The 27,500-nt window shown below is 40.5% G+C and overlaps 1 protein-coding gene across 1 annotated transcript in view; it reads left to right on the top strand.

Annotated features, from left to right (window-relative positions):
- Positions 1–27,500, top strand: part of Ttc7 (tetratricopeptide repeat domain 7) — a 631,216-nt gene that overhangs the window by 268,655 nt on the left and 335,061 nt on the right. The window contains exons 9-11 of the mRNA XM_068382742.1: positions 1,341–1,533; positions 23,654–23,891; positions 24,325–24,481. Coding sequence (XP_068238843.1) covers positions 1,341–1,533; positions 23,654–23,891; positions 24,325–24,481 — 588 coding nt within the window. The remainder of the gene's footprint in view (positions 1–1,340; positions 1,534–23,653; positions 23,892–24,324; positions 24,482–27,500) is intronic.

The raw sequence follows: 27,500 nt of genomic DNA, 5'->3' as shown, positions 1-27,500 counted from the left end.
CCTAGACATCATTATTTCCCTTTTGGAGATAGCCTTGAGGTTGTTTCTCACAGGGCCAAGGGTCATCATCCTCTGAACTCTTTACTTTACTTTACATGTCTCTGTGACAAATCCACCTTACTAAATTTCAGATTCTCCCAAGTCTGAAATCAATAAAGTTTCTTTAAACAGAACAACGGTATTGTCTTTCACAATAGCCCTAATGAATTTGCTAAGTTCAAAAGCATGAGGAACCACAACAAAGATAAACCTTGTTCAAAACAAAACATGGGTGAACAAAGCTGGTTGTTGTATTTTGATAATCTAATAAAGAAACATGTAACAAGTACTCTCTGTCTTGAAAATTTTATAAAAAACTCAGCCATACAGTTATTTAAATGTTTATCAGGATGCAAATCATAATCAAAATAAACACTAGGAAACCATATCCAAAGAAGCTATACCTAATATTTACAAATTAATACTTGTGTTTAATAGCTGAGATCCAATCCCATCAAAATAAACAGAAATAATGCTTTTCCCAGTGGAAATCCATATTCAAGAGGAATGTAATGGTATATAACCCTGTTCACATCTAGGGGAAATTCAAATGGTTTCAAAAAATTGTAACCCATTGCAACATTTTTACAACATATTGACAACACTGTTCCTTCAGTAGGAAATTACAATAGCATATCACTTGGCTCTTTCTGCTGAAACATTGGGAAGGATGATCTATATTATAACAAAGTAACTGACTTATTATGATATTTAACACTTCAGAATTTCAGTCCTCGGGAGTTAAATTCTTCTTCTTTGTCTACATCTTTTCCCACTTCTATGTGGGGTCAATGTTTCTGGTCAGCTTTCTCCATCTACCTCTACATTTTACTAATAACATCACCTATTCATGGTAGGTACAATCAGCCATCTTGCAACTACAATGAAAGCTTATCAAAACAATTCTGAATTAAGCAAGAAGAACTCATACTCATTGGAGATTTCAGTTCCCACATTCCCATTTTGGGCACTTAATTGTATTGCTGTCAATGAAAATGGTACCAAGGTTGAACAGTTAGTGAATGATCATAACTTCCAATTTGATCAATGGTGGTACAAGCACTTTCTATTAGAAACTCATGGAACATATTCATCAATAGATTTAACTCTTTGCTCTTCTAACACTGTTGATAGATTTGAACGCCCTAGACAACCTTATATATGTATATATAAATAGATAGATATGTAGACAGATGGATATAGATAGATAGATAAGCAGATTGATTAGGTGTGTAAGGTCTGTAATTTTTTATTATATATTTTAGTTTTTATAAATCTATATTATCCATTTTACATTGCAGATCCCAACAACTGGATTCCAGTGACCATTTAGTGGAGTTTTACTTGGCTTTACATTATGCTCAGAGTCGTCTACTTGTTGAAGCCACACACCACGTGAAGTTAGCTCTCTATTTACGATCAGAACATCCCCATTCCCTACACCTCTTGATATTGCTACTATCTGCACAACAGGAGTATGAAGAGGCTCTAGAAGTAAGAGGTTTTCTTTTGTGTGAATAGTTAAAAATTTACTAATATTTTGGACCCCATTCGTTCAGGAGTTTTTGTTTAACTTTAGGACCTTCATAAATAATATAGTCTTTGATAGCTGGATGTTAAACGTGTGAAAAGTAAGCTTATCAGAAAATGGAAACATTTTTTATTTGAAAGCTGAATTCTTTCTGCCATATGCATATCTTTTAAGAAACATTAAAGAGCAAGTTCAATATACCTTAGATACTTTGTAGTTTTAGGAAATGTTTAAGAAAAAACTGTTAACCGTCATCTTCGGTAATAATTTTTTTTCACACAGTTTTCTTTGATCAGATTGAGAAGTGCATACTTGTGCCATCAGTTACCATGTCAATAGAACATGAATATACAGAAGATTAACAAAGCAATAAGTCAGAAATTGGGTATTGATCCTTTTCATACTCATATGATTAGGTACCAAAGACCAAGATGTCAGCCTTAGCAAAATTTGGTTCCTTTTGAAATTATTGGTAGCCTTAGACTGTATTTGAAAGTTTACTTTTGATTACTATACTGGTACTACTAGTGTGCCATGTCATCCAAGAACTTATGTATATTATTATTATTATTATTACTAGCCAAGCTACAACCCTATTTGGAAAAGCAAGATGCTATAAGCCCAAGGGCTCCAATAGGGAAAAATTGCCCAGTAAGGAAAGGAAATAAGGAAATAAATAAATGATGAGAATAAATTAACAATATATAATTCTATAAACAGTAACATCATCAAAACAGATATGTCCTATATAAACTATTAACAACGTCAAAAACAGTTATGTTTATATAAACTATAAAAAGACTCGTGTCAGCCTGGTCAACATAAAAACATTTGCACCAACTTTGAACTTTTGAAGTTCTACTGATTCAACTACCCGATTAGGAAGATCATTCCACACCTTGGTAACAGCTGGAATAAAACTTCTAGAATACTGTGTAGTATTGAGTCTCATGATGTAGAAGGCCTGGCTTTTAGAATTAACTGCCTGCCTAGTATTATGAACAGGATAGAATTGTCCATGGAGATCTGAATGTAAAGGATGGTCAGAGTTATGAAAAATCTTATGCAACATGCATAATGAACTAATTGAACGACGGTGCCAAAGATTGATATCTAGATCAGGAGTAAAAAATTTAATAGACCGTAAGTTTCTGTCCAACAAATTAAGATGAGAATCAGCAGCTGAACACCAGACAGGAGAACAATACTCAAAACAAGGTAGAATGAAAGAATTAAAACACTTCTTCAGAATAGATTGATCACCAAAAATCTTGTAAGACTTTCTCAATAATCCAATTTTTCATGGGATTGAAGAAGGCACAGACCTAATGTGTTTCTCAAAAGTACATTTGCTGTCGAGAATCACACCTAAAATTTTAAAAGAGCTATACAAATTTAAAGAAACATTATCAATACTGAGATCCGGATGTTGAGGAGCCACTGTCCTTGACCTACTTACAATCATACTTTGAGTTTTGTTAGGATTCAACTTCATACCCCATAATTTGCACCATGCACTAATTTTAGCTAAATCTCTATTGAGGGATTCACCAATCCCAGATTTACATTCAGGGGATGGAATTGATGCAAAGAGAGTAGCATCATCTGCATATGCAACAAGCTTGTTTTCTAGGCCAAACCACATGTCATGTGTATATAGTATGAAAATTAATGGGCCAAGAACACTACCCTGTGGAACACCAGATATCACATTCCTATGCTCACTATGGTGCCCATTAACAACAGCTCTTTGAGATCTATTACTTAAAAAATCAATAATAAGGCTAAGAAACGACCCACCCACTTCCAACTGTTTGAGTTTGAAAACAAGGGCCTCATGATTAACACAGTCAAAGGCAGCACTAAAATCAAGGCCAATCATACGAACTTCCTGACCAACAATCAAGGGATTTCTGTACAGCATTGGAGATTGTAAGAAGGGCATCACATGCTTCAAGGCCTTTATGAAAACCAAATTGCAAACTAGGGAGTAGATGATTACCTTCAGCAAATCTGTTAAGACGTTATGCCGGAAGACGTTCAAAAACTTTAGATAATATGGGAGTTATGAAAATTGGGCAGTAATCAGTTGAACTTGAGCTACCACAAACACATTTACATAGAGGAGTAACATTACCAATTCTCCAACAAGTGCTAAAAGCTCCTCTTCTTGCTAACTTGCGCAAAATAACAGATAACTTTGGAGCTAAGAAATCTGCTGTCTTTATAAAAAACAAAGGAAAAATACCATTTGGGTCTACACCTCCATAAGCATCAAGGTCCATCAACAGAGCTTTAATCTCACGAGATTGAAAAGCTAAACTAGTTAGCTTAGTCTCAGGAAAACAGGAATGAGAAAGTTCAAGTTTTTCATTACTCTGTTTACTGTCAAAAACATCAGCCAACAGGATTGCCTTTTCCTTTGGACAGTGAGTGACAGCCATCTGGTTTAATTAAAGGAGGAACTGTTGCATCTACACCAAAGAGTGCAGATCTAAGGGTAGACCACCATTTATGTCCCTGAGTTGTACCAGAAAGTGTTTCTTTTATGGTTAAAATGTACTCCTTTTCAGTTGAGTCTTAAACTCTCTGAGCAAAAGCTCGAAGCTGAGTATAGTTGTTCCAGGTCAAATCTGATCTGTTACCCTTCCAAAGATGATAGGCCTCCTGCTTCTCCAAATAATTACGTCTACAATCATCATTGAACCATGGTTTGTCCTTCACTCGGTACCTTAGCACACGAGAAGGGATGCACCTATCAATTATGTTGACTAAATTCTCATTCAAAGAATATATATATATATATATGTATGTATGTGTGCGTGTATATATCTTACCCTCTGTACCAGAGTTGTTGCTTTTATCTAATTTCCAGATGATTTCCATATACAGCTGGATAATATCCTTTTTTGGGCTCAGGCCATGTCGTCCTGATGGAAGTTCCTTTAGGGTAGCTTCCTAGGGTATATTTGACTACGGTGATATTCCCAGAGAATTTACCTTAAGGTATCTAGAATTCTAACTCCTGGAGCGAATATCCCTAAATAAACTTAACATGGAATATCGCGTAATATCAGAGGACGTATTCTTGACACGCCACATACCTATCTTCACCCTGTATAGAATTAACACTTCGAGGGGTCAAAGTGGCAAGAAAATGAAAAACGAGAATGAAAGGAGAGCCGTTAATAAGGTACCTCTCCTATCCCGCTTCGAGTGTGTACACAATGCCGCCGACGGTGCCATCTTCATTCCTTTTTCCGTAGCTCAACAACTCGGTGTTTTCCCTGAGTTTTCTCGTGATCTTGGAATATTTTCAACATTATGATGCTTTCTCCAGCCTCTTCTGCCTCTCTGCCTCTGGAAAGTTGAGTATTATCTTTATTATGTATAAATGTAAGCTCTTGGTGTTTTGAAATAAATTGAAAGCGATATTAACGTATACAAGTGCTGTTGCCTACCGGAGGCGTCCTGGACGCTGTCGCTCGCTATGCATGAGTCATTTAGTTAGCCAGAGCGACGTTCCCGGTCCTTATGCTTTAATAATTCTAGCTATTTAGCTTTACAATAGGAATTCTTTATATGATGCCGTTAGTATTTCAGTTTCGGCGATTGAGGTAACCGATCCTAGCCTATGTTAGGCTTCGTAGCCTAGGCGTTTGGCCCTAGTACTTTCATGCATGATATACAGATTTCCGAGTGTTTTAAATTTATTGAAGCTATAGGCAGTTTTATACGTATTGTATACGAGAGACTTTTGGTGATTTAGGTAACCGATTTTCTCTACGCCTAGGCTAGTAGCCTATGGGGCTTCAGTATACTTTCGCACACTTCCCCGGTTGCTCTTTTCTCCTCTGGAGATTAAGTTCAATCCCTTTTCCCTCTGAATTAAGCCTGAGGCTTAACCCTAGTGGTTTTATCTGAATAAGTATTCAGATATAACTATATTAGGGTGTTTCTGTTCTATTCCTGTAACCAGAGAATCTGGTTTCAGGTTTGGGCAGAACATTAGAGTAATTAGTCTGAGGTCTGTTTCTTTCTAGCATAGAGAATGAGATTCCCTTGCTAGGTTAGGAGCAGACATAGGAGGCTTAACCTACCTAGACCACATCTGAAGGTTTCTGTACGAGATGATTCCTTCTTCTAGTGATCTAGCAGACTAGTCCAGTGTTGTTGTTCTCAGATTGAAGGATAAGATTCTTCATTTCCCTGTGAATAACAACATCAAACTTTGTTTTAGTATTGAGGGAGGTGGCAAGTATTGCTGACCTCCCTCCCATAGATAATCCCGAGGCTAGGATGAGCTTTCTTGGCCGTTGGGATAATCTCATACTAGAGCAGAGTTTGCAGGACCCTCTTCTCCATTTCCCCCCTATCCTTAGTAATGGCCTAGCTATTACAACTCTTGGCCGTCGTTCTACGTTTGTACCTAGAGTAGGTTAAGATGTGGAACTGGCTCAGTCCTTTGCCGGCTGGCAGAGGCCTAACTTCTGTAGAGTACTCCCCAGACCTCCCTTGGTCTTACTTCCATGTCTGTCAGTAGAGCCTGGCAGGCAATGGATAGAAGGAAGCCTGAATTTTAAATTCTCCCCTTCCTTATGTTCACCCTTTCTGGATGGAGGGCTGTAAGGCAGTGCCGTCTTATATCCTTACATCCATTCTGTTTTCCTTTTAGTGTATGTACCCCTAGCCTGGCTGCCGGCTTGAGTGGCCGGCAGCCGGGCTGGTGAAAGTTCTCTGGTTCTTTTTACTGCCGGCCGGCATAGGTAGCCTACCATTGCCGGCCGGCAACAGAAGCACACCATAAAATCTGCTGGCTGCTACGATTAGCGGCCGGCAGCCGGGTGCTAGTGTTTATAGTTGCCGGCCGGCACACACAACTGAACCAGCGATCTGCCGCCCAGTAGTCTAAAGGCAGTATACCTTGGAACTATATTAAGGTACGTGCCGGCCGGCAGGTTATTATATTGTATACAGTAGCCAGTATATTTACAGTATATTATATACTGCATGGAGAAAACTATAGTATAGAATATATTGTAACACTACGTTCTTCCAACATACTTGTGTTGCCTTGTACAGCCTTTTGTTGAGACCGTACAGATGAAGAAAGTGAGTTCTTTCTTTATTAATTATCCCGTATATTAAAATTCTTTATAATGGTGTGAGCTACACCTACATTTCCTCTGGGAAATATGATGAAGGTTATTCTAGAATAAGATTTAACCTTAGTTTTATTATCTGGAAGGTTACAGCAATTGGCTGGGCAGGAAATACAAGTATGTGTCTTTTCTTCTTTCCTTTCTAGCTTAGTTATTTTAAGCTATATATATATTAACATTAGTTATCCAGTGATATGTTTTTCACTTGATACTCATGGAATTTCTTCTCTTTACAGGAGGACCATCCGAAGTGCGGGAGCATGTTCTGTAACGTCCGCAGCAAAAACTTCTGTGGACATGAGTTGTGCAGGAGGCACGCAGCATGCGCAGTCTCCAAAGGTGATCTCTGGTATTGGGACCCTCAGGTATGTACTATTTGCACTAACCTGATTACTGAGGCATTTGACGCCCTTAAGTCGGCGGAGTCAAGGGATGCAGCTAGGGAAAAGCTTCGAATCTGGGTGAGGGGCTTCCAGAAGAATACTTCTGGCCCCTATCTTCCAAGCGAGAAGATGAGGGCTTACCTTTTTCCTAAGGCATCGGCGGATGCAGTGATTCCTCAGCCTCATGCGGAGATACCATTAGTTCAGATTCCGGTTGATTCTGAAGTCTCGGACGCCCTACAAGACATCCAACTGGACGATATTATGTCTGAGGTGTCTGAGTACACTGAAAAGGACCTGGCAGAAGCCCAAGAAGAGGAGCTGACCCAGGCTCCTGATACTGAGTAGGAAGAAATCGACGAGGGGTCGGTTACATCGGTTCAGGCCCCTGAACCTGTTCCCTCAACATCGTCTGCTATCCCAGATGATCTGGGAAGGACTCTCTCTTCCATCATTGAAATGATTCAACAGATGCAGAAGAAGAATGATGAAAAGGAAGCTGCAATGAAGTTGGAGATGCGGAGACTTGCAGCATCACGTGGGCCCCAGAAGAAGCTCAACGTGAAGGATCTTCCTTTGTGCTCGGATGCCAATCCTTGGAGGTATGCCGAGCACATGCCTATGACAACTGGGAATATTGTCATATCGGAGAAGTTGGGTTCAATTCCCTTTGAAGAAGTGGAATTCTGGCCCAACAAGGAGTCTTACCCGGACTGCTATGTGCGTCTTAGGAAGGAGCCAGCCTCAAAGGAAGAGACGGAGCCGAAGGAGGTCATAGTTTTTTTACCATAGTAAGACACAGGCCTTACTGACGAGCTCAATGAAAGAGAGGGGCTTCACAAACTCAAAGGTACCAGCTTTGAGTAAGAAGCATCCTTCCTTTGTGGCTTCTCCTACCAGAGCCTTTCCCTTTATGGAGAAGGGATTTAAGGCTGCCTTGAAGGCGGTTGAGGCAGGGAAACCATGTCCCTCCTTTGAGGAATGTAAGCCACTGTCCCTGACCTTACCCATGGACCAGAAAGACTGGAAGGACGTTCATCTTACCTTCTCAGTCGGGAAGTTGGAGGCCGATATTGCCGGACGTCAGTTTGGTGAAGACCTTCCAAAGCTGTCAGATTTTCTCTTGCGCAGGGAGCAAGAGACAAAAGAGAGACTTGCTGCATCGATGTCATTACAAACGACTCTGGAAACGATGGCAAGTGACCCCAAAATCCAAGATATGTTTATGGTAGTGGCCAAAACCCATCTGGCCACATTAACAAAGGACCTCTATAGTTTCATTAAAGCTAGGAGAGCTTGTAGAGAGTTCGTGTTCGCCTCGGCTGCAGTGAGGCACGAACCAAGGAAACTGATCTCCTCTTGCATATGGGTTAAGGACCTCTTCCCTAACAAAGTGGTCAAAGAGGTAGTGGATAAGGCTGCTACAGAGAATAGAAGCATTCTCCAGAAGTGGGGCCTAACTCTTAAAAGAAAGTCTTCCCCGGATGAGGGTCCCCAACCTAAAAGGAAGACTAAGAAACCCAGGCTATCCTCTCGGCCAGCCAAACCTTATAGACAGCAGCAGCAACAACTTCCCGTGACCGCAGTGCCTCAGATGGTGGCACAAACCCTAACCACGTACCAGTTGGTACCTCAACCCGTGACAACTCAGTCACCGGCGTTCAACCCAGCATTTGAAAGGCAAACAACTACCTTTCACCCAAGAGCTAGAGGAACAGCCAGAGGTTCATCTAGATGCCCTTCAAGAGGAAGGGGGTTCAGGGGAGGAAGCGGTCAAGGAGGCAAGGCCTCAGGTCAACAACAGCAGAAGTGAAATGCTTCCGGTAGGAGGGAGACTTCATCTTTTTCGGGATCGTTGGACCTTCAATCCCTGGGCCCACAGCCTAATCAAGAATGGACTGGGTTGGAGTTGGTACAGCACTCCACCTCCGTTCCCACAATTCTTCCAACACTCTACCCCCGTTCTGGAAGAATATATTCGAGAACTCTTGGAGAAAAGAGTAATTCGAAGGGTAAAGTCCATCAAGTTCCAAGGAAGGCTGTTTTGTGTTCCAAAGAAGGACTCAGAAAAACCCAGAGTCATTCTGGACTTGTCGCCACTCAACAAGTTCATAGTAAACTACAAGTTCAGGATGGTGACACTTCAACACATAAGGACCCTACTACCCAAACGGGCGTTCAGCGTCTCTATAGACTTGTCAGACGCTTATTGGCATATTCCAATCAGTCGTCACCTCTCCTCCTACCCAGGGTTCAAGCTACAACGAAGACTCTATGCCTTCAGAGCCATGCCATCCGGGCTAAACATAGCCCCAAGGATTTTCACGAAGCTTGCAAACGCAGCTCTCCAGTAATTACGCCTAAAGAGAATCTAAGTAGTGGCCTACTTGGACGACTGGCTGGTGTGGGCAGCATCCAGGACAGAATGCATGCAAGCTTCCCAACAGGTGATCCAGTTCCTGGAACATCTAGGATTCAAGATCAACAGAAAAAAGGTCTCGTCTTTCTCCATCTCAAAAGTTTCAGTGGTTGGGAATCCACTGGGACTTACTGTCACACCATCTTTCCATCCCTGTAAAGAAGAGGAAAGAAATAGCAGGTTCTGTCAAGAGACTACTAGAATCCAAAAGGATATCAAGACGCAAACAGGAGAGAGTGCTGGGCTCTCTTCAGTTTGCCATAGTAACAGACCCTGTGCTAAGAGCACAGCTAAAGGATGCAACTAGAGTTTGGAGAAGATATGCATCAAACGAGCGAAGAGATCTAGTAAGACCAATACCGACTCGAGTCTATGAACGCTTCTCAAGCCGTGGTCCAAAGCCAAGCAACTGAAGAAATCGATACTTCTTCAGCCACCTCCCCCCTCAATGACTATTCATACAGACGCTTTGAAGGAAGGATGGGGAGGTCATTCTCACCGGAAGAAAGTCAAAGGAACTTGGTCCAACCTATTCAAGAAGTTTCATATAAACTTTCTGGAAGCCATGGCAGTACTTCTTACATTGAAGAAAGTTTCTCCTCGCCATTCGATCCATATAAGATTGGTACTAGACAGCGAGGTGATAGTGAGATGCCTGAATCGACAAGGGTCGAGGTCACCTCAAATCAACCAAGTGATGTTGGCCATCTTCCGGCTAGCGGAAAAGAAGAGATGGCACTTATCAGCAGTTCACCTTCAAGGGGTCCGCAATGTGACGGCTGACGCTCTATCCAGGCTCACGCCGATAGAGTCAGAATGGTCCCTGGATGCAGGATCATTCTCTTTCATCTCGAGTTAAGTCCTGGAACTGCAGATAGACCTCTTTGCGACAAAGGACAACATGAAGTTACATCATTACGTGTCCCCGTACGAGGATCCTTTAGCGGAAGCAGTGGATGCTATGTCCCTCAACTGGAACAGATTGTCCAGGATTTACCTGTTCCCTCCGCACAACCTTCTACTGAGGGTCCTCGACAAACTGAGATCTTTCAAGGGAAAAGCGGCAATAGTGGCTCACAAGTGGCCGAACAGCGTTTGGTTCCCTGTGGCATTAGAACTACAGCTGTTGTTTCTGCCGCTACCGGATCCAGTTTTGACTCGGCAAGTTCAGAAGTTGACTGTCTTCGCTTCATCACAGAAAACCTGGAACCTGCAGCTCATGATTTTCTCTCCCTAGCGGTGAGAAAAAGATTCGTGATATCAAGAGACAGTATAGACTTTTTAGAGGAATATAAGTCCAAATCTACCAGAAGACAATATGAGTCATCATGGAGGAAGTGGGTGTCCTTTGTCAAGGTGAAGAATCCACAAAAGATCTCAACAGACTTCTGTTTATCATTCTTCATCCACCTCCATGGTCAAGTTTTAGCAGCCAATACAATATCAACGTGTAAGTCCGCCTTGACAAGACCTGTTCTATATGCCTTCCAGGTCGACCTCTCTAATGATATTTTTAAAAAAATTCCGAAGGCCTGTGCTAGGCTCAGACCATCAGCACCTCCGAAACCCATTTCATGGTCTCTGGATAAGGTTCTTCATTTTGCTTCAATGATGAATAATGAGGAGTGTGCTTTAAAGGATTTGACCCAAAAAGTTATATTTCTATTTGCACTCGCTTCGGGGGCTAGAGTTAGCGAAATAGTAGCCCTCTCGAGAGAGGAAGGTCATGTTCAGTTCTTAGATGGGGGAGAACTAAACCTTTTTCCGGACCCAACGTTTCTTGCCAAGAACAAGCTACCTACCAATAGGTGGGGTCCCTGGAGAATCTGCCCTCTGAAGGAAGATGCATCTCTATGTCCAGTGGAGTGCCTAAAGGTCTATCTTCGTAGAACTTCAGACTTTAGGGTAGGACAGCTGTTTAGGGGGAAAACATCAGGCTCAAATTTATCTCTAAAGCAACTAATGGCGAAAATCACCTATTTTATTCGCAGAGCAGATCCAGATAGTACACCCGCAGGTCATGATCCGAGAAAAGTTGCCTCTTCCATAAATTTCTTTAATAATATGGATTTCGAATACCTTCGCTCATATACTGGCTGGAAGTCATCCAGAGTATTCTTTAGACACTATGCGAAGCAAGTGGAGCAACTGAAGAGGTCTGTGGTAGCAGTAGGTAGTGTTATTAAACCTGCTGTTTAATTCTGCGAGGAACATTGAAATTAATTGGGACGGTTAATTCAAGGGTGGGTGTGTAGTCACGGACTGTTTCTACAGACTAAGTGTTAGGCCACTAAGGTGTCCTTATCAACTGTTCCATAAACAAAGGTGAACCAAGCATAAGTGCAGACACGTGTGCCAAGCGTTTCTGACGCTAGTGTGATTGAATAGTAAGACAGACTATAATAATAATATTAATATTTTGATATTAAAAGTGGTGCATATATGTTTCCTTTTCAGATGAAACAATATTTTCTGTTTTACTGTGATCCTTATGCTTATTTATTTGTTCATCCACATTTTATAATTTTATAATTGTCGATTAACCTATATATTTTTATTGATTTTCAATAAACAAGTTCTTTGTGAACCTTGCGTCTTATTCGCCTATGTCATTTTACTAGAAAATGTATTAGCATTACTCTTAAAACTATGGATAATTTTAACATGAATAGTCCTAAAAGATTGTTCCTTGCTTCAAGCAAACATTCATTGGTTTATTCTTTCCTCAAGAAGGAAAGACTTCATACCCTATAGGGATGGTGGTGGATATGCAAAATTTATTCCTACACGGATATAAACCTTTGTCCAATCCAGTGATAAGAACAGACACACCGGGGGACTTGTCGGTATTTCATACTGACATTGGTGGTTCTTATACAAACTTTGCTTTATAACATATAGGGTGAGACCACTATACTGGCTTGTCTGTTAGTCATCCATAGGTATATGTACTCCTCGGGACTTTCCAGAGTCGAGTATGACTCTTCCCTGTAGGGGGCAGGAAGCACTAACATGGTTCATGCTTAGATAAAATGATGTATGACGGTAACACCATAGGTCTCTAGGTCTATGCTGACCAGGAAATACTTTCTTGAGAGTACGGCACGATTTGAGAATCCACAGATACAGTAATGCTCTGGTATACTTCCATCAGGACGACATGGCCTGAGCCCAAAAAACGGATTTTGAGCGAAGCGAAAAATCTATTTTTGTGTGAGATAGCCATGTCGTCCTGATGGACCCGCCCTTCCTTTTTATAAAAAGGGCTATAGGACCCCTCCCTATAATGCAGTATCTGTAGCACCTCGTGTATCGCTACAAGGAATGAAGATGGCGCTGTCGGCAGCATTGTGTACACACTCGAAGCGGGATAGGCGAGGTACCTTATTAACGGCTCTCCTTTCATTCTCGTTTTTCGTTTTCTTGCCACTTTGACCCCTCGAAGTGTTAATTCTATTCGGGGTGAAGATAGGTATGTGGCGTGTCAAGAATACGTCCTCTGATATTACGCGATATCCCATGTTAAGTTTATTTAGGGATATTCGCTCCAGGAGTTACAATTCTGGATACCTTAAGGTAAATTCTCTGGGAATATCACCATAGTCAAATATACCCTAGGAAGCTACCCTAAAGGAACTTCCATCAGGACGACATGGCTATCTCACTCAAAAATAGATTTTTCGCTTCACTCAAAATCTGTTTATTTTTCTTGCTGCCATTCCTTTATTTTCTCCTCCCAGGCTCCTCATAATGAGAGACTGCATTGATATTAGTGTAATATCTTGTAGTGATTGGGAAAAGATTATTAAGGAATCTCGTTACATTTCTTAAGCCGTTACATTTCTTAGGGCTCAATTTCTCTCTTGAGTCTTCTTAATCAGGTCATATTTTAACTGTGAAATCATCAGATTCATTGGCACCAGTTTCCACTCTATCTCCATGTTATTGGAGTATATTTATGACTCCAAGATCAGACCAGCAGTTGTATTTCCTAAGAGTATGATGACAAGGCTTCGGTGTAGTATAACGAAGAAAGTACCTTATACAGTTAACTCCCTGTTAACATGAGATCTGTTCACCCGATTTTGAAGTTACACAAGTTAAAATTTATTGAAAAATATTCTGTTAACTTGAAATTTCTTATGTTACACAAATTGAAATTCCTGCCACAGAGAGAGAGAGAGAGAGAGAGAGAGAGAGAGAGAGTGAGTGAGTGAGTGAGTGAGTGAGTGAGTGAGTGAGTGAGTGAGTGGTCATTGGTTAACTATATTCTGAACATGGAAGAATTTTGATATACCGTATATTTTTGTGTAAAGGACGACCCCATGTAAAGGGCAAATCGTAAAATTTCCATTACAAAGTTTTTTTTTATCTTATACCCCATGTAATGGGCGAACAGAAATTTCAAGGCAGCCTAATGTTAATACACTTTTATTATAGATTTTTAAATATTAAACTTAGCCGGTGAATATATAATAGCTGACGTCTCGGACGGCTCGACAGATTCCAAAAACTCGCGAGCGATCGCCGTGAAGGTTGCGGGTGTGACCACCAGCGCCGACTATCGGCCAGATACCGCATATACTTGTCAATTTCTCCAGTTCTTCTCTGTCGGTCTTGTCGACAAGTTGGTTCCGCTCGCTTATGACCTTGAGTTTTCGACCGATTTGGTGAAGTACTTTATTTTGGTTGTTTATTGGCTTTCGCTCTGACGGGTGTTTTTTTTTCTTCAATTAAACTCTTGAAACCCTTTTTTTGGCTGGTGTTTATTGTTGATGAATTTGGTTTTGACTTGGATTTTCTCTGATTTTTCAAAATGGCTGACCCTTCTCCTGTATATCGCAAGTGTGCGAGGGGTTGCAACAAACGTCTTCTCAAGGCCTCTATCGACCCACATACCGTTTGTTCTAATTGCCGGGGTAAATCCTGCCAGTTAGGAGATCGGTGTGAGGAGTGCGTGGTCTTGTCGGAATTCGACTGGCTTGAGTATGACAAATATACTCGTAAGCTTGAGAGAGATAGGGTGAGGAGAAGCTCCTCTAGATCTTTGGAATTTTCCTCCTCCCATGCCCCTGAACCTAATCCTTCCCCTGTAGTAGTTGTTCCTGAACCCCCTACTAGCACTCATGAACCGTCCATGCGGGATATGTTTCTAGCGATTCAAGCTTTAGGCGAAAAGTTGAGTCCTTAGCATCGGACCGTAACCAACTCATGTCAGATGTTAAGTTGTTGAAGTGTCAGAGTGGTAAAACAGAAAATCGTAGTGATAAAGTGATAAGTGCGCAAAGTGTGTTTAGTGTTGCGACCGAGGGTTCGTCTGTTCGTGCTTGTCGCTCCCCTAGTCCGAGACCTCTTTCAGGCTCCCCTGCACCAGGGAGAAGTAATGTCGTAGGGCTTAAGGGGGCGAGAGGCGTAAACCAACGTACAGACGTTCCCTCTTTGGTATCGGACGTTTCTCGTCAAGGTCGCCCTTACCATAAGACGGGTGAGACTATGTTCTCCTTGTCCTCCGAAGACTTATCGCACAAGAAACCTTGGCGCAAGGTTTCTAGACCCTTGAAGCGAAAGTCAGTCCCTTCAGGACAGGTCCAGCGTCCTGGCTGTAGCCCTTGGGGCAGCTCTGACCTTTTGCAGTTGTCGGATGACTGTTCGCCTATTAAGCGCAAGCGTAACACGGGGTCCGAGGGTCGCGGTAGAGGCAATGTTTTGCCAACGCAGACGTTACCGACGTTACCGACGTCACGGCCCGTTCCGACTCCCGTTGATCCGAAGTGGGTTGTCCTGCGGGATATGCAGTCTAAGCTTGCCTCCCTTATGGAAGAGTATGACTTTGAGCAGGTTCGCGATGATCCTTTGCTTTCGAGTCGCCATTGCGCTGAACGTGACTCTGGCCTTCAGCCGCCCAAACGAGTATTCACTCGTCCGTTTGACGTTAGTGCTGACGTTTCTAGTACTTTGAAACGCGATGCTAGTCGTGTGCCTAGTCTTTCACGTCAGTCACGTGACATGGATCCTCCCTTGCTGCAGTCTCGGACTGACGTTCAGCTGCTGCCGCCGCAGCCCCGCACTGACGTTCGCCGACCGGCTCCGTTGCCTCGACGTGACGTTGAGCGTCAGTCACCGCAGTCGGAGGTTGTTTTGCCTGCTCAGACTCTGCAGTCAATGCAGGTCCGACGTGACGTCGAGCGTCAATCAACTTCAGCTGTTGTTGTTGGTCAGTCACAGGACTTTCAGTCCTTTCAGCAGCGGCGTGACGTCGCTTCCTCTTCTGCTACTGCTGCTCCTTTGCTTGTTGACATTGCCTGTCAAGCGTTGCCTCCTCGGCATGTCTCTCCGTATCATGAGACTCGGCAGTTGTCGGACGAGGTTCCGTCGGAAGAGGAAGTCGCTGATCCCCTTCCAACTGATATTCCTTTGGGGACTTTGTCGGACGGAGAGGAGCCTAAAGCTGCTCAGCCCTCTCTGGATTTTAAAAAGATCATGCTGGTTTTTAAGGAACTGTTTCCTGACCATTTTGTAACTGCTGCTCCTCGTTCGCCTCCGTCAGAGTTTACGCTAGGCCTAGCTACTTCGACGCCGTCGTTTACTAAGCTAGTGCTCTCTCGCTCTTCTAAGAGAGCTTTGCGTTTACTAGGCGATTGGTTGATCACCAGGAGGAGTTTGGGGAAGACAGCCTTTGCTTTCCCCCCTTTTAAACTGGCTTCTAGAGCGAGCGTCTGGTATGACACGGGAGAAGTTCTCGGCTTGGGAGTTCCTGCCTCTGCCCAGGGAGACTTCTCAAGCCTCGTAGACTCTCCCCGTCGCCTGGCCATGAGACGCTCTAAAGTTTGCTGGTCCTCTTCGGACCTTGATCATCTCCTCAAAGGGGTTTACAGGGCCTTCGAAGTTTTTAACTTCTTGGATTGGTCGCTGGGAGCCTTGAGCAGGAAGATCTCTTCGGCCGACCGTGATGTATCCGTGCTAATTATGTCCTGCATGGACAAAGCTATCCGTGATGGCTCTAATGAGCTCGCTGCTACCTTTACGGCAGGAGTCCTTAAGAAGAGGGAGACTCTTTGCTCGTTCCTTTCGGCAGGAGTAACTCCCTGCCAAAGGTCAGAGCTTCTCTTTGCCCCGTTGTCATCTGCCTTGTTTCCTCAGCAGTTGGTTAAGGATATTGCAGCTTCTCTGGTGCAGAAGGATACCCACGACCTGATGGCTACGTCGGCGCGCAAGGCTGCTCCTTCATCATCTTATGTCGTAAGACCCAAGCTCAATACTCCAGCAACGAGGTTTATCCCGCCCTTTCGTGGCAGAGCCCCCAGTAAGGGAGGCGCTCGTGCCGACAGTAAAAGAGGCAAGAGGAGAGGATCCAAGTCCTCCCGTGGCAGAGTCTGACTGCCCACGTCCTCAGACAGCGGTAGGGGCCAGACTGAACAACTTCTGGCAGGCCTGGGAGAAGAGGGGTGCAGACCGAGAGTCTGTGTTGTTGCTAAAGGAGGGGTACAAAATACCTTTTGTACGGAGACCTCCTCTGGTAAAAGTTCCTATAGACCTCTCTCCCAGGTATCGAGAGGAGTTAAGGAGACAGGCACTACAACTGCAGGTGTCTCAGTTGCTAGAGAAGGGAGCGGTGGTGAAAGTCTCGGACCTTCAATCACCGGGATTTTACAACCGTCTCTTCCTAGTCCCAAAGCATACAGGAGGTTGGAGGCCGGTGCTGGATGTCAGTGCGCTCAACGTTTTTGTTGTCAAAACAAAATTTACGATGGAGACCACGAAGTCCGTCCTAGCAGCGGTCAGAGAGGGAGACTGGATGGTCTCTCTCGACCTGCAGGATGCGTACTTCCACATTCCTATACACCCGGATTCTCAACCGTATCTGAGGTTTGTATACAGGAATGTGGTGTACCAATTCCGAGCACTGTGCTTCGGCCTCAGCCCTGCTCCTCTTGTTTTTACGAGGCTCATGAGAAATGTGGCAAAATTTCTTCATTTATCGGGGATTCGAGCCTCCCTGTACCTGGACGACTGGCTGCTCAGAGCGTCGTCCCGTCATCGCTGTCTGCAGGACCTTCAATGGACGTTGGATCTTGCAAAGGAGTTGGGACTGTTGGTGAACTTAGAGAAGTCTCAGCTGACTCCCTCCCAAACGATTCTCTATTTGGGGATGGAGATTCGCAGTCTAGCTTTTCGGGCTTTTCCGTCTGCCACCAGGATAGATCAAGCCTTGCTCAAAGTCCGCCTCATGCTGAGAAAAGACCGTTGCTCTGTGAGAAGTTGGATGAGCCTCCTAGGGACGCTGTCATCCCTGGAACAATTTATCTCTCTAGGGAGACTTCACCTTCGCCCTCTCCAGTTCCATCTAGACTCCCATTGGGACAAGAACAAGACTTTGGATGCTGTCTCAATCCCGATCTCCGAACCAGTAAAGACGTGCCTGAACTGGTGGGACAGCAATATAGGTCTTCGAGAGGGTCTGTCCCTGGCGGTCAAGAACCCAAACCACGTGTTATTTTCAGACGCGTCGGATTTGGGTTGGGGAGCGACTTGGCCTTGACGAGTTTCGAGAGTCTTCTCCGAAACAAAGTGGTAGAAGTGAATGCGGACAACACCACAGCCTTGGCGTACATCTCCAAGCAAGGAGGCACTCACTCCCACACACTGTTCGTCATCGCAAGGGAGCTCCTCATCTGGTCAAAAGATCGAGGCATCTCACTGTTGACGAGGTTCGTCCAGGGAAAATTGAACGTCTTGGCGGACTGTCTCAGTCGGAGAGGTCAGGTGATCCCTACAGAATGGACCCTCCACAAGGACGTGTGCAAGAGTCTTTGGATGACTTGGGGTCAGCCCACCATAGACCTCATTGACCAAAAGGCTCCCGACCTATTGCTCTCCAGTCCCAGATCCAGAGGCGGCCCACATAGATGCCTTTCTGCTGGACTGGTCTCACATGGACGCTTACGCATTCCTGCCGTTCAAGATCATCAACAAGGTTCTGCAGAAGTTCGCCTCTCACGAAGGGACAAGGTTGACGTTGGTTGCTCCCCTCTGGCCCGCGAGAGAGTGGTTCACAGAGGTACTTCAATGGCTGGTAGACGTTCCAAGGAGTCTACCTTTAAGGATGGATCTCTTACGGCAGCCCCACGTAAGGAGTCTTCATCAAAGCCTCCCCGCGCTTCGTCTGACTGCCTTCAGACTATCGAAAGACTCTCAAGAGCTCGAGGATTTTCGAAGGAGGCAGCCAGAGCGATCGCGAGGGCTAGGAGATCATCTACTATCAAGGTCTACCAGTCGAAGTGGGAGGTCTTTAGAGAGTGGTGCAAGTCATCCTCTATTTCCTCTTCCAGTACCTCTGTAGCCCAAATTGCAGACTTTCTCCTGCATCTGAGAAATTTTCGCTCCTTCTCTGCTCCCACTATTAAGGGCTACAGGAGCATGTTGGCGTCTGTGTTCAGACATAGAGGCTTGGATCTGTCAAATAATAAAGATCTCCAAGATCTCCTTAAGTCCTTCGAGACCTCTAAGGAGCGTCGTATGTCAACTCCTGCTTGGAACTTAGACGTGGTCCTAAGGTTCCTAATGTCCGACAGGTTTGAGCCATTGCATTCAGCCTCCCTGAAGGATCTCACCCTCAAGACGCTTTTTTTGGTGTGCTTGGCTTCGGCTAAAAGGGTCAGTGAGATCCATGCCTTTAGTAAGAATATCGGCTTCTCTACAAATAAAGCCACATGTTCGCTTCAACTTGGTTTTTTGGCCAAGAATGAACTGCCTTCTCGTCCTTGGCCTAAATCTTTTGATATACCTTGTCTGTCAGAAATCGTAGGCAACGAGGTTGAAAGAGTACTGTGCCCAGTTAGAGCTCTTAAGTTTTATTTGGCTCGTACTAAACCATTACGTGGTGGTTCTGAGGCCTTATGGTGCTCCGTTAAGAAGCCCTCATTGCCCATGTCTAAAAATGCTTTATCGTACTTTATTAGATTTTTAATCCGGGAGGCACATTCTCATTTAAATGAGAAAGACCGTTGTTTGCTTAAGGTCAAGACGCACGAAGTGAGAGCGATAGCAACTTCGGTGGCTTTTAAGCAAAACAGGTCTCTGCGAAGTATTATGGACGCGACCTTTTGGAGGAGCAAGTCGGTGTTCGCTTCATTTTACTTAAAAGACGTCCAGACTCTTTATGAGGACTGCTACACCCTGGGTCCATTCGTTGCAGCGAGTGCAGTAGTGGGTGAGGGTTCTACCACTACATTCCCTTAATCCCAATATCCTTTTAATCTTCTCTTGAAATGTTTTTAATCTTGTCTTGGGTTGTACGGAAGACTAGGAAGTCTTTCGCATCCTTTTTGATTTGGCGGGTGGTCAAATGTCGTTTCTTGAGAGCGCCCAGATTAAGGGTATTGATGAGGTCCTGTTATAAGGGTGGTCGCCCTGGATATAACAGCTCCTGGGAGTCTTTCAGCATCCTGAGAGGATGGCTGGGCTTCGTGAGGAAAGCGGACTAATAAGGCAGAGTAATCGTCAGAGTCAGCTTCCTTACCAGGTACCTATATTTAAGTGGGTTTTTTTATGATATAATTGTCAAAAACTCATGAGCATATACGCCTTTATTGTATTAATACTGGGCTCTACCCACCATCATGGGTGTGAATCAGCTATTATATATTCACCGGCTAAGTTTAATATTTAAAAATATTTTGATTATAAAATAAATTTTTGAATATACTTACCCGGTGAATATATAAATTAAAGGCCCTCCCTTCCTCCCCGATAGAGACCCAGCGGACTGAGAAGAACTGGAGAAATTGACAAGTATATGCGGTATCTGGCCGATAGTCGGCGCTGGTGGTCACACCCGCAACCTTCACGGCGATCGCTCGCGAGTTTTTGGAATCTGTCGTGCCGTCCGAGACGTCAGCTATTATATATTTACCGGGTAAGTATATTCAAAAATTTATTTTATAATCAAAATATCATATTTTACCACACATTATAATCTTTATTTATAAAAGCATCTTTACTAAACGCTCTCTGTATAATTACTTATCACTTGCATGTGTAAATGCATTTGTTAGGATCGGCAATGAAACGTTAACAAAATATGTTCTGTTTTTAGGAAAACATGATGCAAAATTGCTCTTATTTCATTTATTTTGAATTTCAAAGGATAAAGTAAGTAAAACAACATTAATAATAACATTATTATTACATAACCAATACTTGGTAAGTTATCTGTTGCTGCAAAAGCTAACCTTTACACAGATATGTAAATATGTTCGTTATGATTGGCGATGGAATGTAAACAAAGCAATGGTTTTGGTTTTAGGTGGTGTGTTTAGCAAAAGCATGATATAAAATTTTTTATTGATTTTGTTATGGATTTCTAAATACAGGTATACAGCAAACGCATTTAAATCAATTTAAACGGAACAGAGTACAGTGCACTATTCGAGGAATACAGTGCTAGTAGTGCAAATGACCCATGCCAACGCTGTCCTGGTGAATTTTTGAGACACACTAATATTTCAAATGATAGCGTTGATTTTGATAGGTTTTAATTTCAAGTTTGTTGAAGATTTTTCCTTTGTTTAAACTTGTTTGCATCATTGTTTTCCTGCATACCATAGCGTAGGTACCGATAACCTACAAATTTTGAGGTTTCGGACAACCCCATCTACTACTATCTCTTGGCATATAATGTAAACAATTCCTTTTTTTTATTTTACTTAAGCGCACAACTAAAGTAGATGATTATACTGAGCATATTATATGCTATTAAGTCGATCCTTTCTAACTACTATATAGTTAGAAAAGAAATAATTACCAATATGGAGAATTTTAGGTTTGGACAATTATGCTATCCTACCGACAAGTTCACACAACAGAGCTCGAATACTATAAAGAAATAAAGATACAATTGCCAGTAAATATTCTTATTTTTCTTAGACACAAAACAATATACTGTAATTAAAATGAGTATATTATATGATTTCAAGTTAATCCTTCCAAATTACCAACCTATTACTGAACAATATGCAATTAGAATACCCTAAGAACAACACAACATAGATCAAGAAAAATATTTTAATTCCAAAAGTATCTCTAGTGTAATGGGCCAACCCTGACTTTTTCATCCAAAACTAGTCTTAAAATTTCGCCCTTTACATGGAAATATACGGTATTACAAGTCCAATGCTATAAAGTAAACTAATATTTGTATAAGACTAGACAGAAAATTTAAAAACTTTCAGAAGAGATTGTTTTTAAAATGAAAACATATTTGAAAAACAGTACAATATTAATTATACTGTACATATTTAAACAAAAGATGCAGTATTAATAATTTTCATTTCTTAAGGTAGGAATAAATTTTACGAGACTAATTTTGCACCAGGAAATGTTTTTTCAATGAGATGGTCTGTAATTTTGAAGCTGTTTTTTATTGGTCTTTATTCTCATCTATTACATGAAACACACCATAAGATCCAGTGGTACAAAATCCTAAAGTAATGTTCACTGCATACCTATATTGTCAGAAACCCCATCCATTATATGTGTTATATTTTTTTTATTTTTTAAATTCCTGGTTTTTTTGACATTTATTTGAGTACCATTGAAAGTTTCATACCATGTATAGTTATTATTTACTATAAAACTGTATTTGACTAGGCTTTGTGGGGATGTAACTACTGTTACTGTTACTGCTATTTACTGTTTTTTTTATATGCTTTCATGTTTTCTTAAAATTTACCTCCGTTCCCTATGACTGTAACAATCTAGTATACAGTATTGTGTTACATTAATTACGCAAGACTGTCCTTTTTTTGGTACTGCTTTTATGTTTATGTGTGATACTCCTGTGTGATTAATTTTACAAAGGTCATGATTCTTTCTGGTCCCAAATACTTATATGTTTTTCAAACTAAAATAATTGCTGCATCCATATCTATTATCAAGACGTATGTTTGATCCTAATGATATATTGAATATCAATTTCTTTCTTTATATGCCATACGTTATTTTGTTACAAAATTGATATGGTAATCATGGCCAACACAGTTTGACATTTAGTAAGTCCTCTTGTCACAATGGAGATCCTTTTCTACAATGTGTTGTAACTCTTAGTTTTGATGCAAGTCAGAACACGTGGAAGTACAGTATTGTATGTAAGTTCTGAAGTCGTTCACCTATGCTCATGCAGTTTTAAAGTCATAATCTAGGTCATAAAAGCACACTTTATGAAATGGAAACATAATAAGCCTTAAAAAAACACAGTGGACATAAATATGGAATGATAGAATGAAACGGTATTACAATGACTGTATGGGAGCTGCCTTTTATCCATAAAATTTTGCAAGTCAAAACTATTATAACCTAAGAACTTACTGTACTCTCTACCATTTTATATTGAATATTTAATAGATTTAGTTGATGCTCTGCATTTATTCCCTAAGTAGCTTGAGGCGACATATAGGAGGCATCATGCTAGCCTATATTTTTTTTGTGACTGTAGTAATGTATTCAAGATACTGTAATTCTTTTTTCTTTACAAAAATGAATGTGATTTTTATTCATAATGTTATAACTAATGAGATACTACTGTACACTATATGTATTTCTTTCTTCAATGTTCACTGTACATCCATTCTATTTACCAATGTGTCCTAAGATATTCATGTTCAGGGCTTATGTTGATTGTACTTTTTTTAATAACTCCTACATTTTGTATTAAAAGTTTAGTAGATTTTTGGATTTGAATCCATAATTCTGGAAAGAATTTACATTTGGTGTTGTAATATGTGGTGTTTTTAAGAAGAGGTCTTGGTGATTTTATTTCATCTTGATCACTCAGGGTAGAAAATTTGTTGGAGATACATTTATCAGCCTTTGTTATGTTCATGTTTTTTACTTATATATTTTGATGTTGTAATCTTACACTTTTATATAACAGATTTTAATACACACTACTAGAATCTAGCGCATCACATCATACCCTGCTTTGTAGTTTATAAGGATATTGTGTCAGTTTACACTGTGCTGCTTAAATGAATCATTTATCCATATTTGTAATAGGCATTTTTGTATATGAAATCAGAATGTTGTTTGATATTCTGCGTAACAAGCAAAATTTATGTTTTAGTTGGCAGAAGCTGCATTGGCGGAATATCCTGAAAATCTTCACCTTCTGTATGTACGAGCCAGTCTAGAAGAAGCAGTTCATGGAGGGGAAGTAGCATTGTTGACTGCTCGTCACATGCTTAGTCTGTGGCAAAACCTATATAAAGAACAATTGATGGGAGAAATTTCTGATGTCCAATCACAGTTCAATACTAACCATGACTCCTATAGTATATTCAACATGTCCGACAAGGATACCAGTAAGTGCGTCGAGATCTTTTGCTGTACGTGTTGTAAGGTAGTAATAGTAGATTATGTACAGTAATCTGTAAGTTGCTGTGTACTGTAAAGTACTATACAGTATTTATTGTGGGAAAGGTTTCCAATATAGGCACACAAAACTTGACTTTTCCTGGAATTTTTCCAAACTTTTACTCTTCCTCATTTGTTTTCTTATTATTATGCTCATGTGCTTTTTAATTTGTTATAATTATTATAGAGTTCCCTGCCCCTCTCCCGCAGCCCAGTCACTTGAGGACAATTTGTCCCCGAACCGTATGGGATCGGCCCTCTCCGAAGTGGTGTCTTTGCATATTAAGCTCCTTAATCCTACGTTACAGTTGGAAACTAATCCTGAGAATCCTTCAACAAAACCACATTTTATTCTCGATTCTCCTGCTCACCCCCCAACAGCTTCCGTACATGCTGAGAGTGTCGCAGCATCTCGCGTCGAACAGGCTCTGTCTGAAGTGGCGTCGTCGCTTTCCTCTTACCAGCCAAAGCCAGGCCCTCAACAGGCCTGGCTACTGCAAATACAAATATGGCTACTCACTGCTCAGCTGTACCTGAAGTAAGTACAGTAGAGAATTGTGGTGATGGAGTTATTTGATGTGTCTTCGCTGTGTTGTAGAAAGTGTTATCTGTATTTTTCCTTCCACTCAGAATTTGTCAAAATCAAATACTTTTTAGAGCACCATCCTTTTTCAAGACACAGAAAAAATATTAAGCTTCACAAATTTTTGGTTCATAAGCATAAGTAGACCAGAGGTTTACTTTGTTGTGCTCAGGTTTGCAAGGATACAGATATTATATGAATTTGCTCAAAAGATAGCACTAGGAAATAATCACTCAAATGATCTCATAATTAGAAAATGCATGAGTGATTATTAACCCTAAGTATTTAAAGAAAATAAAATTTAGTGAATTTGAAAAATAAAGAGCATGTCAATGTCTCTTGAAGTGGATAGTGGTAAAAGAAAAATTATACCACTGCATGTTGGGAAAATTTTGGCAAATAAGAGTGGACAGAATGGTTATATATCCTACGTATGTTAACAAACAATACAAAGAAAAAATTAGTTAGATATTAATCTGTACTATATTACTAGATGCATTTTACCAACTGATATCTAATTTTGTTTTACTCTGCTTAATTTTCTTTGGCCTGTGTACAAGTATGTTTATAGTATGTCATATTAGAGTTCTGTAGTTATAGTTAATTAGATTAAATATTTTTAGAATCAAACGGAACATACCAAACATATTGATTTGCAAAAGAAGTACAGTATATTGTAATGGATATCAAATTGTAGGAAGACCAAGTAATATATTTCCATATGCAGTAATTCATACTATATTTTGAACAGCATTTAAAAGGCCTTTTCATTATTTAAAAAATGGCGTCAAGTAGGTTATTAGTAAATTACTTTGGTATGTTTGAAAATATTTCATTGCTAAGCATTAAACTAGAATACTTAGATTATTTATTGTTATAAACACTTCAGATGTAGTAATATTCTTTTCTGTCTGCTCATTGTAGCCAAAATGAGAAAAATATCAGTTTGCAAAATGTTAATATCTGTTATCAAGATATCATCAGTCTTTACGATTAACATGACTGCACACATTGGAATTTAATTTCTCACTCTGTACTCTGCACACTTTTGTAAATGAAATAATTTGTACAGCACTTACACAGGCTTTTATAGACAAAATAGACTTTTTCATCATAATTTTTATGGTTTATGATTATTTTGGTTCATTATAGTATTTACAAAAGATAATCACATTAGTTTAGATGAAGTTCAATTTTAAATATTTTCAGTTCTTTTTCAGTAAATCCCCTTTTTAAGTTAGATCATGTAACAGTACATAAGAATAAGACACTGTCATGATGTAACATATTCAGGAAATTAGATCAGCAGGATGATTTATGATGATGCAACACTTAACAGCTTAAAAACTGAAAGTGGTTATTTTTAACTATTAGATGATCGTTTGTTACCCGAGCACTAGCAAAAAAACTGGGAAGAAATAATTGTTTTCAAATCCTTATAGCAACCATAATATTTGACTTACAACATTCCATCAGGACAACATGGCTATCTCGCCCAAAAATATATTTTTCCTACGTCAAAATCGGTTTTTTGTTTTGTTTTTCTGAATTATTATATACAGTATTATGACAGAGTTATCAGAATTTCAATAGAACATGTCTGCCTATAATAAATTTTGAGACATGTTGGCAAAAAATACCACATGTGTTCAAAAGTATTGGTTAAAAAAATAAGTATAATAAATAAGAATTTGAGAATTTCTGTATCTTGTTCCTTAATAAATTTAGTGTATTAGCAGTTTATAGTTTTTCCAAGGTGACAGAAAATATTCATAAATCAAGAAAGAAAAAGATTGTAAAAAATTCAAGTGTGAAAACAGTGACCGCTTGAAAATAAGTTTTTTTCATACAAATCTTTATATTAGACTCAGCATTGAAGTTTAACTAAGGCTCTACCCCTAGCTTAGAGCAATATTTTGCTTAGTAGCAGTATTCAATTCTCAATAAATATTTGAAAAGAAGTATATCTAGTTGGGGATGATTATTATGACCATCAGCCATTTAGGGAATGAAGACTTTGAGGCAAGGTCAAACTATACTAACTAATTAGATATTAGATGAACTTTGTCAATAACTTTGTTAGATTTGCTTTACATTTTGATGATAGCTAATGTGATTATCTTGCTAGGTTTGCTGAATGTTTCATTCATAGCTAATATAATAATCTATTTATAAAGAATTCAGTTTTTAAATCCTGGAAGTTCAATTTGTAATTAGAAAATAATTATTATTTAATGCTTGCACCATATTTGTCTATATAAGCCAGAAACAATCCTATTCCTATTTTTTAATTACCTGAGCATTAGTATCATTTTATCCATATTGAGTATAGATCTCTTATTTTACTTGTTTTATAAAGCCTGGTGCATTGTGGTGTTAACTGACAATTGAATCATCATCAGTCACTAAGAGTTTTTTTTGTTTTCCAATGGAGAGGAAGACCCTTCATGAAATCACAAATGTGATCATGGCTTCAACTGTTGTATGCTGCTCTGTTTGTTTGAAAAGCTCCAATGATCAATTTGTCTAGCATTTATTGGGGATGAAGTCTTCTTAAGTGTTTTTGGGCTTAATGTAATCAGGATATGCTTATTTTGTGCCATTGTCACTATAATCAGGGTATGCAGATATTGTGTGTCTAATTGTCAATGTTCGTTGAAAGTGTTAGAGAGATTTTGCTAGATATGTTTGGGAAAAGGAAATGTGACACTCCTTTATATCCTGTGGATTTATAGAAATGCTGTCTGATGGCTGTTATAAATTTAAAGTCTGTAATTTCTGGTAGTCTCATGACTTTACCCTACCTAATCCTATTGTTTTTAGAAAGCCAAGACTTATCGTATTTGTTCATCAGTCAAAATTTATTCATGCTCGTATTAGGAAAACCTTTCATAATGACTATTGGCAATTTGTCACTCATAATATTTTTTATTTATGTTTTTGACTATGTGGCTGGTGGAGAAACAGAGGCCTT

This window comes from Palaemon carinicauda, chromosome 1 (genome assembly GCF_036898095.1).
Source record: "Palaemon carinicauda isolate YSFRI2023 chromosome 1, ASM3689809v2, whole genome shotgun sequence".
In the NCBI taxonomy this organism is placed as follows: Eukaryota; Metazoa; Arthropoda; class Malacostraca; order Decapoda; family Palaemonidae; genus Palaemon; species Palaemon carinicauda.
Note: the sequence above shows the minus strand (reverse complement) of the source record. Positions and strands in the feature narration are given on the sequence as shown.